Source organism: Daphnia pulicaria, chromosome 4, assembly GCF_021234035.1.
Source record: "Daphnia pulicaria isolate SC F1-1A chromosome 4, SC_F0-13Bv2, whole genome shotgun sequence".
NCBI classification, from domain to species: Eukaryota; Metazoa; Arthropoda; class Branchiopoda; order Diplostraca; family Daphniidae; genus Daphnia; species Daphnia pulicaria.
Window position 1 is genome coordinate 1,404,479 of NC_060916.1, and position 15,439 is coordinate 1,419,917.

A 15,439-nucleotide genomic window follows, 5' to 3' on the forward strand; every position below is an offset into this window, starting at 1 on the left:
CGCTCGGAATTAATTATTCGGCCTTGCGGAATGAATATGCGCAATACTCCGTTCCAGGAAATCTAAATAATTTCCCTTTTCATTTTCAATAGACAGATGATGGCCCGTCTTTTATTAGTTGACGGACACAATGGGATATGAGCGGGACAGCACACAAACGGGTTGTGTGTGCGTAATGGATCTCCTCTATAGCCATCCGCAAAAGGGTGGGTGGGGATTCCAGCGCTCCTGAGTGGATTTTAGCCTTACAAGTCCCATGAAGGAGTATTATATATAGTCAGCAGTAGGCCCGTCTTATCGACATTATACACTGGCAGGGTGGGATAAATACGTGATACTTTGTGTTGGACATGTGTGGGGAAATGCGTTTCAGACTCTCTCCCCTCCACCCAACGTGGAGAATTGACGACGACGGTCGTGATCCGTTTGCCCTCTCGGGATCGTGTTACACTTGAAACTCTCCGCCGCTGGCTGGTCTATATAGACTTTCACTCAACTCTAACTGCTGCTGGACGTGGTGTATGTGGATAAATATATACTACTGGGGCTGGGCACATTGAGTCGGTCAATGCCCCGGAAGAAGAATGTTATATGTGCGTTGTCTTTCAATAGAAACTTTTTCGCTGCTGGGAAAAATCTAAAACAAAACGTACATTTCCTTTTTTCTGGCAGACGTCACTATGTGCGCGCGTTATAGTTGTCTACACTGGAAATTTGTCGCCGATAAGAAATGAATCCCACAGCTGGGCGATCTTTGGTGGAAAAACAAGAGAGCATCTCTCACTCGAGTCACACACATTCTGGGTCGCTGGGCAGGGCCGATTGGAAGGATAGTAAAAGATGAGCTTATCAGACGTCGAGAGATAGTGATGGATGATATTATATAGAGAACTCTCTGCTGCCGTGGGAAGGATGAGAGTCAAAAGAACAAACATTCATCTCGAAATCTTTTGTTCTCTTTTTCTTTTTGCTCATCCGGTCATGTCGTCAAGTTGCCTCCGCAGTGCCAGGAGCCCCCCAATAAGAAAAGCAACCAATCTCTCTAATATGATGGATACCCCCACCAGCAGCACCAGTAACAACAATAACAGCCGTCAAGTGATTCTGGAAGGCGGACTACCGTGGGGCTTCCGGATTCAAGGAGGATCCGACACTGGCGTCCAACTCCGCATCGCTCGCGTAAGTATTATTCCAACACAATCCATCATTTGTGTTTGCTCTTTTATTTAAAGGAGAGCCCAGCTATATAGTATTGTTGTAGTCATTCTCTTTTGCTCCCGTTGTTGGTTGGGTCCGGCCGGAGCCTGCAATATAAATCAAACCAATATAAGACGTTGAAACTTGCGCATTTTACATTCATACAGAAGCAGCAGCGGCCATTTTGGTTTGACTTTATCAACGTCGAGCGTATATAATGATAAGTCTTCTTACGTGATTTACGATTTTAGACGTATGACAGAAATAGAGAAAGAAAGTTCTTGAAAGTTGAACTATATAGCCCAGAAATATTTTTCAAGTGCTCTCGGCATCCTGGAGATTGCTTCCGTCGATTTATCACTCAATAAAGAATGTTGGGGAAAAAAAATAAGCTTAGAGATGAATCCGGCAACCACTAGACACACACAAAAACAATTTTTTAACCGAGAATGTTTCAATCTTTTTCGGGATTTCTTTTGGGTGGGCGAAACACGTCCGTTTTCCTGTGATTTGTGCCGTCCCGACCTTCGCTAAAATGACACACGGACGAGATTAACGATCCGTTTAATGAGGCAAAACTCTGCCAACCCAACAGAGACACTTTTTGGACAGGAAAGAAAAAGAAAAAGAGATTTCAGATGTCTCCCGAACGATTTGACACGGTTTCTTCTGCTGCACTCACGCTCTGCCTTTTTTTTCTTCAACAATTCCAATCTCGTCTGGTCTAATTTTATAAAAACACGAACGAAATTTTGTCTCGTTTCTTTTTCTTTCCATTTTTCTTATTTCTTTTCGCGTGCTGGTTTTGTTGGAGAAGAGCCATTCGATCTGGTTTCGATAACCATCCCTTTTTGTTTTCATGAATAAAACAATCACGTATAGCCTGCGACGTCGACACATGTAACACAACATATGTCCAGACCTGAATGATAGGTATACAGCGTACGCGCTGGATCTATAACAATCGATAGAACGTGTGCGGATACATTTCCCCCAGCAATGCCGGACTAAAAATGATTTAAAAATAAATCTGATCCAACATGTAATTTGAAATTCCCGCGCGAATGCATTCAATCTACAGAAGACGTTTTGATATCGTCTTGGCCAGCGGATGAGATGGGAGGTTTAAAGCGGAAGAAGGATAGGCTTGCGATGCAGATTAGGTATGTAGTATAGTACCTTTAAACTTATACAGACGCTTGCTTGGGTCTGCCAGCTTGATGCCAAATTTAGACACTGGTTGGCTCTCTTTTTCTTTTCTTCGCTCATCATGTCCTATGTACGCAGTGTGTGTGTGTGTGTATATATAAGCGGGGAAGGGGAAAAAAATAGTTGTACGTGTGTGTGTGTATATGTTGTTGGCGGCGCATATACGAGTAACGAGGATAATCACGTGACTTTGGCCTTGGGTGAAAAAGATCTAAAGGACTGGTCGTGTGTGCGTATATATTTCTCCTCCTCTCTCTTGATATGTTTGCGTGGCGTGTGTGTGTATTTTAGGAATTCCCGATTCGTCACGCTGTGTGAGAGACGCTCGTCGTCGACTCAACGGCGTCGCCACCCAACAAAACATTCAGAAAAAAAAAGCCAGCCCGTGATTATTACACCCATTCCTCCAGTTGCGCGCTTCCATCTTTTTCTTATTTTTTGCACGCATCAACGCCCAACTTTTAAATCTCCCGGGCTGTCACTTTCTCCGAGTTGTTCATTTTTAATTCAAACAAAAAACCGGGAGAATGGATGACAATGTCGGGGAGGACGACGTCATCGCTGGCTGTGTGCTGATGAACGATGTGCTGATGACGAAGCCACAGCTGGTAATCATCAATATAAGAAATTACAAAAGTTTAATTATGAATCATTTAGAGCGCAAAACAATGTCTGGCTTTTTTTTCCGCCGTGTCGGACTCTAATTGGATTGGCCAATTTGGAAAGTCAAAATTAGTTTTTCTTTTTCTTCTTTTTTTATGACGTCAAAGTTTATTTTAAAATTCTAGTGGCGGCATCTGTTGTGCGGGACCGACGCGTGACGCAACCGACGGTCCCGTTAGATGTCTCTATACGATTTCAAACAAATACAAGTGTTTTTCTTTTAACATTCCTACGTGATTGTGTTTATAAAAGGGTCCGCTACATTTTTCCTTGTTTCCAGGCTAAAATAAAAGGGAGGGGGGTCGGAAAACAACAGCACATGTGTTACGACAATATTAAAGAATTGAAACCCGATATGCCGAACTATACAGGAATGAGGCAACGCCCACTTTGCTCATTTTCTTTTTACTCCATCCCGTAGAGAAAAAATGAAACAGGGCCGTGAAAGGATATATCAGACTGTTTAGGACATGAATACTTGAACATGCCAAACGTCGAGCTGTGTTAAAGAGCGTTTTCAATTTCCTAAATGGAAACGGAGAATTAAAAGAAATACTCCCTGGACGGCCCGAATGTAAATCGTCAAAGCCCAAAAGGCCCGTCGACCGCAGTTAGCAACGAAACACGGCGTCGTTCATTAGACACACGTTATTAGTTCATCTGTTTATTATTACTAGTTGAATACCTACACTGTTATTAGAGTGTAGACGTCGAGTTTTTACATGCAGTCGCCATTTTTTGGTTTCAATTTGATCAATTGAGTTTTTCAAACCGGAGATTTATAGTTTGTGATTTACTTCTTTGTTCAAAATTTATGGCGTCATCGGCGACTTCGTTTTTCAGTGGAGGAAGACGCAAGAAATACGATGTAAGTTGACAGAGAGATAGCAATCAATCCATTTCGGATTTCGTTTCAATTTGGAACTTTATATCCCACATGGCTGCACGTTGACATTGTCTTCGAGGATCAGATATCTTTAGGATGTCGTTTACGACTGTTAATAGCGAATGTTCGGTTTTCACCAAGTCCTAAATTTCAGTCGCCAATTGTCCACTTTATTCTTCCTTGAACGATATTCGAAACTTTCCGCACGCGTAGACCACAGAATTGTACGATTGAAATTATGATATTCTTTAGAAATTAGATATTAAATATTCAATTGCAAATTATTTTATTTTATAATTTAATTTAAATGAAATTATAGTTGAGTATTCAATTATTAATGGAAAATCATATTTATTGAATGTTTAATGTGGAAAACTGACAACATCCTAATTTAGTCAAGAATCAAATTCTGAGTCACTAGTCGTCTGAAACGACACGTTATTCAAAATCGAAAGTTTCTGTGTGTCTGTGTGAAAGACTAGGAGACTGAGACCCTTGTTCAAACTTCGGAAATGTAATGTATCAATTAATTAGTAATGTCAGTAGTAGCCAATTAATTAGTGCCTTTGATGTTGAGAACTAAAGTAAACTTTTGGAAGTGTGGGAGTGTTGATTTAGTGTGACAAACAACCTGTGTTGTCGAAGGAAAAAGAGTTGCATTTCATCGTCTAGAAGGCACGTGGATTCAAAATGAAAGTTAATTGATTTAAAAGTAATGTACTATTTTCGTCGTGAGTCCCGGGGCTGCCAAATGTCATTGTCTTAGATAACTCGCTATACAGCTCACATCCTTTTTCGTCGATTGACTTTTTTGTTTCTTGATTATCGATTGCCTGCAGCCATGGCCTAGCTAAATCAGCTTATTTCTTTTTTCCAATCTGGTAGAGTACCGTATACCTTTCCCCCCCCCCCCTGCGGGTATATTATTAACCAAACAAAACCAAAAACCGAGTTTGAAAAAAGGGCGAATCACGTGAAAAAGCGAAAGGGAATTGAATCATTTCAAAGCCAAAAGAGAAATAAAACAAAAGACACGCGGTGGTGTGTAGTGTAGTTGCTGGTATAAGGGCGGATGTTCAGTTCCGACCGCGGACGACCGGAAGGGAGGAGGACGCCGTTGCTGCACTTGAACAGTTCGAACCCGATGAGGAGAGAGACTCGCACACAGCACACGGTAGTCTACTGCCTTCTGTTTTTGTTTTTAAATATATTTTTGAAGGATGTTTATTTTCATTCCGAAAATAATTCTGAAAACAGAAAAGAACCGCCAACGGTGTGCGTTTCTCTCTCAAGTCCACCGGCTGTTTTTGTTTTTTAATTGAGTATTCCCGTTTCTTGTACAATATAATCGCACTGAGGTTTCTGATTTCAAAACGAGAAAATGTGCGGGAAATTTACCTGTTTAACCGTTATTACGCAGTTCGGCAACCAAGGAAAAAAAACGGAACAGCTCCGAAAGTGAAGTCATTTAGGAAAAACGAATGAAAATGTCACGAGTCACTTCCGGCACGTCTGGAACTTTTGAAAAGGATTTTCTCGGGTTTCGGCCTATTCATGAAAATAACGTGATTATTTCTGTGTTGCATAAGAAGTGCCCGGGGAATAATAATAATAATAATAATAAAAACCTTGTCATGTGAATTTCACTGAGTGATTACAAAACATTTATAATAAACTTTTAATACTTTTTGATATTTTGCCAGGTGAATCCTGGGAGCAAAGCAGCGCTGCAAGGCATCCGGGAAGGCGACGTGATTACGTCGATGAACGGCCAACCGACCGAGAAAGAAGTCACCAACAGTCAAGCTCACGCACTTCTAAAAGAAGCCGGACCCACTCTGCGCCTCGGTTTAAAACAGTTAAGTCGATTTCATTTTCTATATTTTTTCACCCCCAACAACGCGAAAGGATTCTTCTCTTTTCTTCGTTGTTATAGTTGTTACATGTTGTTGGGTTGTTTGTTTGCTGATTCTCTCGCGTGATGTGTGAACCGGAACGATTTTCTATAATTGGATTTGGTGGCGCACATCTAGAAATAACAAACACACACATTTCTTGATAATATTATTAGATCGACTTTTATATGTTTTTTCGATGTGAGGATTTATGTTTTCTTCTTGGGAAATGACAAGGAAATGAATTTGGATTTCAACATTTCCTTGTTATCAATTCATTTTAAGCTCAGCGCCATTTCAATTTGGATGGCGGGGCGTATAAATTTCATCCCCATTTGATATTGAAATCCTCCCACCGACGCCCGCTGTAATTCCAGCTCGCTCCACCTCCTTAATTTACATTAACAAAACCTCCCCATGTTTGCGTCTAATAAGCCCGTGGGATTCCGATAGCCAGCAGACGGACTTTCGGGGGGATCCGGCCGGCCGCTCTGCAGCTGTCGGATCTATACATTTTTCACTTTTGTTTTCTTAAGACGTCTAGTGACCTAGGCAGCACGAGATAATTAAAAGGCAGCAGCCCTAAATTGAAAACGGAAATACCAGCAGCAGGGTGGGCATCAGCAGGATCGATCCTTGTGAGAGTTAACAGACAGATGTATATGTGTGTGTGTGTGTAGGCTGGAAAGAAGCGGAAGAATGTCTCGCCGCTCGCTTGCGGTTCGCTTCGACTAAATTCTCTTTAGATTTCAAGAGATAACGCGACTAAATTGAATAGTTTCACTGTTGTATATGCGGTCAGAGAACAACAACAACACAAGACTATATACAACGTCAAAGAGCGAAGGAAGAAACATTGTTGATCCATTGCCAGGAGTCGAAGAAGAAGAAGAAACTTATCCCCGCAGTCGAGGGAATAAGAGTCTCTTCTCAGTCTAGAAAACGAACGAGTGGCAAACGCACACACACTAGTTTCACATCGTTACTCTTAGTCCCAGCACTTCGATCCGGTCGGGATAGACTAGATTCATTTGTCTGCAGGATCTCTCTCCAAATGTGTCTGCCGTATTTCACTCGGTCGCCTCTTTGCTAACAGCCTGTAGCATTGCGTGTGTCGGTTTAACAGTTAATCTACTCGACTCTCATTCATTTGTCTCGCTACCTGACACACGTACAGAAAAAAATCGACCATGTCGTTCAGAAGGTAAAAAATTCCAGAAGAATTTGGTTTGCCCAGTTAGTCACAGAGTGGAGGGTGCGGAAAAGTTTTACAACAACAAATTTTCGGAAAAATGAAAATTTGTGTTTGTGTTCATCAGTTTTGGCCGGCCGTGTGAGTCATTGCTCGTCCAGGTTCCTCGTGAGTTAAGAGTGGAGGCAGCCAAGAGAGAGAGAGGGACTGATGAGAGTTGGAAGTCAACAGCGCCGACAGACGCCCGCCGTGTGTGATGGGTCCGAGAATCTTCTCCGTCGGTCGGGGGCTCTCGTTGGGGCCCCCATTCCCCCTATATATAGCTCTATGATGGATTGTGGGGCCTCTTACATACTACGTACTCCCTCCTTGAGAAAAACACACACACTCCCGCTCAAAAGTGTTCCAAAAGTGGAATTTTTTGTGTTTTTCTTTTCTTTCCCTTCCGTCCTCCTCATCTCGGGTCTTTTTTATCTTTTTGACGGACAGCCTCTTAACGGAGCTCCTAGGGGCTCCTCCTCTAGCACAGTCGGCGTGGAGGAAACAAAACAAGAGAGAGAGAAAAAGCAAATAACACACACACACACAACGAAATAACAACAAAAATAGAATTGGGAGAGGGTGCCGCCGCTCACACGTCCGAGAGTGTGTGGCGTGTGTGTTCGTATTGTCTCTGATGAATCCGCCAGGACGACAATACCCAAGCCCCCACCATCACCACCACCACCACCCCCAGCTGTGTAACACAGACAATATAAGAGAATTAAGGAGCCCCCAATATAGCGAGAGAGAGAAAGAAAGAAAGAGGATGTGTTTTTGTTTGTTCTTTTTCTCCTTCATCAGCTTCTTCCTTCCCACTTTACACTGGGACGACGCCCCACCCACTGAAAAAAAGAAAATAGGATTTTGTGTGTGTGTATTTTTCGGGAGTTGATTATAGTCCGTCGGCCCGTTTTATTTTTCCCCCCTTCTCAGACGCTCCTGGTTGTTGTTCTCCGCCAGTTGGGACCAGTTTCTCCTTTCCATGGCTCATTTTCTCTTCTTGTTTTTGAATTGATTTTCATATTTCCAAAAGGGGGTCCACTCTGACCAGACGACTCTTCAAATCGTCGAGCGGAGCGTCAGTTTCATCCATCGCATCCGCCGCTGACGTCAACCCAACATCATCAGGTGAGTGTCTAGTTTATTTTATTATTCTTCTACAGTACAGTACATTGTGTCCCTCTGTTGGAAACCGGATGACATTGTAATGTGCACACGCGCACAGTTGCGGAACCTTATTACGGCCCGAATTTGGCACGGAGATGAAAATCATTTCGCTCGTCAAAATGTATAGAAAGGCACCCGCTGGATGGATGGCAACCAACCGTTAGGATTTGTCGGATAGATGACTACTACCTAGTCTGTCCTGTGCTTGTACTACATGTATTCTATAATTCACGCTCGGTTGACGATCAGAAAGCTGCAGGGTCATCATCAAAAGACGTTGGCGCAGAGAGTTGTTGGGCGCGTCGAGACGCGCACAAACTCTCATTTCCGACGCATCCGCCCTTGTTCTTCTAGTTGTTTCTTTCTCGACAGAGTCATAAAAATTTCTGACGATGTTTTGGCGGGTGTAGGAGGCGTTGCCAAGTGTCATCCTCTGCAGCTAGCAGTCGCCTGGATTTATATTATCATTCCGCCTCGACGTGATACGAGTTGTATACACGCCGAGTTTGTTTCTGATGGGTTTTTCCCCGCAACAAAACGTTGAGAGCTGCAGCCGAGAGTTCAGAGTGGAAATCAGCCGAGGGCATCGAAGCGCATCGCCATGGAGCCATCATTTGAATAGATTTTCAACAAAATCAAATCATTTTTACCTCCGCCATAGTAGATATACGTAGTACGTAACTAGTCTGTCGTTTGTTACACATACCCCCACTGTGTTGTCACTGTCGCGGTGGGGATGGATATGTTTTTATATAGCGCCGGGGTTTGACGTTGGCTGGATCACGCCCAGCTCTCTCTCTGAATTTTCGTTCGTTATCTCTTTCACCCCAACAATCGGCTGCGCAGCGGTTCCACATTTAGAAATAAATTGATATGCTCTCTCTCTCCCCCCCCCCCTACATACATGCATATATTGTTGTCTCTTGTAAGGGGATGGATGGGTATATGGATGCCGTGAGGGGGCGTTAGCAAAGACACACATAGCGGAGCTCTCTCAGCTAGGCGGCACGAACTAACGCCGTGGAAAATAACAAATAAATCCACCTGTTGTCCAAGCCGGTCGTGTTAGTCACTACCTTAATACCGTTGAGTAAGTGTGTGTGTGTGTCTGTGTGCCGGCTGGATAGTTTTTCTTGTCAATTTTTTAAAATATTATTTTGGCGGCAAATTTGAATTGGAAAAAGTTTGATGGTGAATGCGAAATGCTGCGCGCTGTTCAGAACAAGCTCCGCCTCAATCGCAGCAAAAGTTTACAGTCGCAGCGTGCTACTTTCCTTTCGGATCATCATCAGCAGGATCATCATCATCATCCAACCGGAGCAGGTGATGTTGTTTGATACGGCCCCACCGCCGCCAAGTGCCCGCGTCTCCAGCGGAAACTTAACAGTGTGCGCCTCGTGTGTGTTTGGCGTTTTATATTGGACGTGCCATCCGCGCGAGTCGGGTGTTGTCTTGTTACACGTACAACATCGTTGTTCACGCAGCTTAAAAAAAAAAGATGATGGACGGATGCGGTTCGTAGGGTTTTTTTTTTCGAGGCTTTTGCATTTTACATGTGGAAATAAAATGAAAAAAAAATTCGCCGGATAACGGCGGAAGTGGGCGAGTCCCTCACAAATAAAAAAAGGGCAAAATTGTTTCGATAAAATTTAGGAATAGAAAATAAACATCGTCACACGGCAACACCAAGTGGATCGAGTTTGACGCAAGACATTTTCATGTTCACGGTGGGTGGGTCCCGTCGCCTAGGAAATGACAAGTTTATCCGTCTCTCGGCGGAACACTTTCTCTCTGAGCTCTCCGGAATTGGGAAAATAAGAACCACCTTTATTTTTATTTCTTGTTTTGCTGGATCGATGATTGATCTAATGAGATTGTGCAGGGAGGTGGGGGGAGGATATAGAGATGATGATGATGGTGTTTCTCTCTATTTTCTTTTGTTTGATGATGGCGGATGAAGCTCATTGTTTCAAACTCGCGCCGAAAGAGCGCGCATCCACAGACGCATCCACATCCGGCCGAGCGCTTTTGTGTCCTTCCATCGGGCAACCGCGCCCATTTAACACACACAAGCTCGTCTCTTCTCTCTCCCTACATATCAGTCGACTTCCGCTCTCCATTATTCCGTATAGCGTGATCGCTAACCGTTAAGGGCCATCATCATCATCCATCTGATGATGATGATGATGATGGAGCCAATCGAATGGCCGAAAAGCCAACAGAATCAGCCGGGCTAAAGAGGGAGGAACCTTGTATACCTTATCCACCGACCTCCCCTTTTGAACTAATCTCGATCCGCGCCATGTATACATGTCACCTGACTCTTGTGTGCCAATGTCTTTATTGAACAGGTAACGGCGGCGTAGCCGCTCAGTCGACATCGACCAGTCACAACAGTAGCAGCAACGGCAGCGGCGGAGTTCAATCATCTTCGTCCACCACCAACACTACATCTACCAGCTCCACCACCACCAAGACATCGGTGCTAACCAGATCAGGTCAGCCGACTGTTATCGATTTCTTTGAACTCAATGATTTTTCGGTTTTTCGATTGATTGGCTAATTATTTAGGTTGTAGACTTGCATGGTGCTTTGTATAACACACAATCATATTTTTTTAAAAATCGGAATTGTGGTTCCCATGACGACACATGTTGGTAGTTTTATTAGTAGTGGCTCTCTTTGAAAATTGGCGCCCGTGTTCAGATTCCGCGTCTTGATTCGTCGTCGTCGTCGTCGTCCTTTTCTCGTCGAACCGTAGATACATTGGGGAAATTGTGATTTGCCATTTGAATTCCAATCAGCAAAGAAAACAATCGAATGATTGTCTTCCATTAATCTCCAATCAGGCTCTAAACAACTTTCGTTGTAATCTTTTCTCTTGTCTAATCCATTGTGACGTAGATTGGATTGACGTATTATTTGAATGCCGTTCTTTCTTCTTTATTTTCTTTTTTTAAATTTAAATTTTTCAAATTTCGCCATTTTTCTTTTTTTTGGATACTGCTGGATCGGTGCCGATTCGGGTGGGCGGGGATTTTTTGTTTGGATTCTAGACGAACGGCTGGCGGAAGAAAACGTTCCAGAAAGGCCAGCTCGATGCGCCAAGAATAAGCGTAGTAAAAGTAGTAGTAGTAGATCTACCAGCAGCAACAACAACAACAACAACGCGTACAACAATAGCGGAACGGAAGAGAGTGAAGACGAGACCGTCGACTGCCATCGCAATCTGACGGGACTGAAATCCGGTCCGTCTTCGCCGCCGGCAGCCGCTGCTGCCTCCTCTTCTTCAGACGATCCGCTCGAAGGCATCCATTCCATCTTGTCTGAAATGGAGAGAGAAATCCGGCACACGGGGATCGATCCGCAGTCAGAGGCCATCATGGCCCATCTGCCGCCGCCGGACGGGGGAGCCTCGGTCGAGCCGCGAATCGGCGGACTAACAATAGAAGAATTCATTCACTTTCTGGCGCTCCTGGAACGCGTCAAGGAGCAACACATTGACACGAAAGAATCTGGCGACGATCCAGCAGCCGGATCGGGCTCGGCCACTCCGTCGGCTCCCGCCGAGCGGACCAGCCCTTACGACAATATAATCCGATCGCTGGGGCCGGATCATCCGCTCTATTGCAATGTGGCCACCTCGCCCAGGATCAGTCCGCCTTCCGACGAGGATCGATCCCGAGGATCGTCTTCCTCTTCATCGCCTTGCTCATCGGATGAGGATGCCGGCCAATTCCAGCTGCCCGACGGAAAGTCTGCGACTTTGCCCGGATTCTCTTTCCTCGAGCGGCTCTTCCTCCGCCGCTACTTGCACGTCATTCCGGAGGAGGTGGCCAGCGACTGCGGAAGCCACAGCGCCCGGCTCAGCCGAGCTCTCAGCGGACTCTCATCCGCGCTCAGCTATCTGGAAGATGTCGACGACGATCGATTCTCGCACGAATCCGTCGGAGATGAATTTCCGGACTTTGCATCCGGCGGATCCCTAACGCCCGTCCCAAACCCAACGACAAACGACAGCGAAGCCAATGCGGTTCTAGTTCCAGTAGAACCGGAAGGCGACCGAGTAGAAGCTCCCGAGTGCATCCAGCAGCAGCCTGTCACTCACAGCGATTCCGCATTGCAAGTCGAGAAGGCAAGACAAAATGCGGAAGCGGAATCGCCCGTCGATGTGACTGAACGCCGCATTATTCCGCCGGAAGATGAATTTTCCATCGTCTTGGCAGTCCCCGTCATGATAGTCGACTCGAGCGACTACGATGATCCGGCGGATTCGCCCACAGAAGATCGGGCCCCTTTCATCTCTCCAACTTCATCCAATCTGCTGGAAGAAGAAGCGGATCGTCCCACGCATTTCCCCCAAGTGCTGGATGAGATGAACGACCGACAAGGAATAAATGAGGAAGATGAAAAAGCGGATGAAGAAGCCAAAGAAAAGGAGAAAATGAAAGAAGAAGAAGAAGAAGAAAATCAAAGCGAAGTGACTTCATTGGCGGATTATTGCGAGCTGCTTGACGAATCTCTGCTGCCACTCAGCGTCCTAATGATGCAAACATCCGGCGGCAGCAGCGTCGGCGGCTGCTGTCGTGACTGTGACGAAACGACGGGCCAACGGCCGTCGCATTCAGAGCGGAACGACCCGCCGACGGAAGACTACGCCTGCTCGTGCTCTCTAGGCTTCAGCGACGACGATGATGATGATGGAGACAACGACAACGACGACGACGACGACGTTAATGTCGGCCACGATGACAATAATCAACAGCCGGTGATAATCGATTCCGGCGAGGTGGCCATTCCGCTGCCGCCGGCAGCCGACGGATTAACTGGAATGACGACAGTTCAAGAAGAAGAAGACACTAAAGGAGAACATGGGCCCGATGGCGGCGACGACACTTTAACAATGGATTCCATCCATCGGGCGGATGGCGAGGAGAAAATGTCGTCGGTGATTGGAGAAACGACGGTGAGTGGAACATCGGTGGTGACGTTGATTGACGCCAAAATCGTCAGCGTCGATTACAAACCCGTGCAGCTGATTCGTTCCAGCGCTCAACTCCGTCACGCTGGTGATGGTGGAACGGCGGAAACTCTGGACGAGTTCCAGCCGGCAGCGGCCCCGGACGCTGAAAATAGACAATTAGCGGGCGAAAATCCAGCAGAGACGGACAGCAGGCGGACGATGGGACAAGTGTCGAATGAAGAAAGTGATCCGGTATTAGCTGCTGCCCGTTTTACGGCGGACGATTCCGGTTTAGTGGAAGCGGCGATGACTGAATTATCATCGGCGGGGGTCAATCAACCGGAATTGATTATTCCGGTTGACCAGGGCGTCTGCAGTTCCACGGCGAAGAAACACGGACGCGTCGTTGATGAAATGCGGAGGCTATGGGAAACGCGTTGCGCTGCCGATTCGTCGACAATTCCGGCCATTCCGTCTGATCCGGATAACGAACAAGACAAGGATACATCCTTCGAGTATGGATCGGATCAAGCGACTCCGGTTCCGGAAGAAGAGCCGTCTGCCGCTATCGTCGAGTCGCCGGCGGTGGTGAACGATCCGGTGCGGATGAAATCTATCCAAGAATTCCGGATGCTTTGGTCCGGATGGCCTCCACCTCCACCACTCCCTCCACCTCCCGAGCATTACGGCGCATCCGAGACGGAAACGGGTTACTCCACTGACGGATCGGAGCCGTTCCGGCAACGGCGGAGGAGAGCAGCCCAAGCTCTGATGAGCTCCGTCCCGACGCCTCCGCCGAGACCCACGCCACCTAGGGACGAAAACTTGTATCGACTACGATCCGATCACTCCGGATGGCACGACCGCCCGCCGGAACCTCCGCTGAGGTACCAGCCGTATCTCGGACAACGCTACCAACCGCTGTGCTATTATTCCGCGCCGGAAGCGGACGAAGAAGAAGACGACGAGCGGGTGAAGGCTCGCCTGCTTGCCGACTGGCTGGTGCTGGCCAACCGAAAGCGGAGTCACTCGCCATCCAGCGGCACCTACCGATCGATCCAGCGCTCCAATTACAGCACGCTGACGTCGACGACGACGACAACCCGCGACACATCCGCCAGGGAATCGGAATCGGAGGCCTCGGACTACAACGATCGGACCGACTGCGCCACCGCCATCCGGCGCTACCGGCGACGCCAGCGAGTTGACGAGTATCTGTCCCATGGTGAGTGCCGGCAGGCTCTTCCGAGTCGGTCGAAAAATAATAAAAACAGACGGAAGAGAGAGAGAGAGAGACAGCACGACCTACTCCCATGACCCTGCCTGCCGCATGATCCGGATGAGAAGTACTGGACCCACAAATTACAATATACCAGGAAGATGTCGAGTATATCTGCTACCTACAACTACTACTACTACTACTACCATTGACTTGTCGCTTCTACTACTACTACTACTATTACTACGTATTCATATTTTTTGCTGTTTTTTTGGATTGTTGTTTTTTGAATTTTCTTTAATTTTCCCGCCTAGTCAGCGCCATCTAACGAACGTCCAAGAAACTCGAATTTAAAAAATTTTAAAAAGCAAAAGCTGTTGTGGACCATCTTTTTTGAATTGTGTCCTCGATTGTTAGATAAGTGGAAAATTCTAAAGAAGAAATGAGCAATCGCTAAATTCTTGCTTGACTGGAACGCCGGCCACCTCGCCAAAAATGTTTAATTATCGTCGAGATCCTTGAGAATTTTATCTTTTTTGCGCCAACCGAAAATTTCGAATTTCCCCGAAAATTTTTTTTGTTTCGCTATCGGTCCGTCCACTTTTTTCTCTCGACTCAACGATATACATGGCGCTATAAATATTGCGTCAGTTGATTTGAAGAGAGCAAAGGGTGGCGCCCGGTCACCCACACGACGGACTGGAGTGGATAGTCTATTTTCGGGGCCCAGGAGAATCAAAAACACGCGCTCTTTATTTCCACACGTATTCCTCCCCCCCTACGGGAGATTGAAATGAGGGTTGTAGGGCGGAATCGACACGTGAGGCGGATGAGATGCGGTTCATCGGCGCGGAATCTGTCGGAAGCCAATAGAAAAGATGGGAGGGGGGAGAATTCATTAACGCTCCTCGGTAATAGCGCGCTCCTTGCATGAATGAATCAACACGGTGAAAAGGGGGGGGCACCAACACCGGGACGCTGGACCACGGTGGACTCACCCGTCAAA

At 46.2% G+C, this 15,439-nt stretch overlaps 2 protein-coding genes and 1 pseudogene across 7 annotated transcripts in view; all 3 read left to right on the forward strand.

Annotated features, from left to right (window-relative positions):
• The window catches only part of LOC124336387 (calcium uniporter protein, mitochondrial-like), an 878,707-nt gene that overhangs the window by 846,289 nt on the left and 16,979 nt on the right, over positions 1-15,439 (forward strand). The window lies entirely within an intron of this gene.
• Positions 1-15,439, forward strand: part of LOC124336054 — a 570,649-nt pseudogene that overhangs the window by 168,284 nt on the left and 386,926 nt on the right.
• Positions 1-15,439, forward strand: part of LOC124335996 (serine/arginine repetitive matrix protein 2-like) — a 32,037-nt gene that overhangs the window by 4,095 nt on the left and 12,503 nt on the right. For 2 of the 6 annotated variants that reach the window (XM_046789500.1, XM_046789503.1), the window contains exons 3-7: positions 993-1,179; positions 5,659-5,813; positions 8,118-8,212; positions 10,603-10,749; positions 11,308-14,439. In XM_046789500.1, coding sequence (XP_046645456.1) covers positions 1,048-1,179; positions 5,659-5,813; positions 8,118-8,212; positions 10,603-10,749; positions 11,308-14,439 — 3,661 coding nt within the window. In that variant the 5' untranslated portion in view covers positions 993-1,047. Of the gene's footprint in view, positions 1-672; positions 830-992; positions 1,180-3,702; positions 3,938-4,922; positions 5,130-5,658; positions 5,814-6,332; positions 7,055-8,117; positions 8,213-10,602; positions 10,750-11,307; positions 14,440-15,439 lie in introns of those variants that run through there. The other 4 variants (XM_046789502.1, XM_046789505.1, XM_046789504.1 and 1 more) reach the window with 4 other exon arrangements.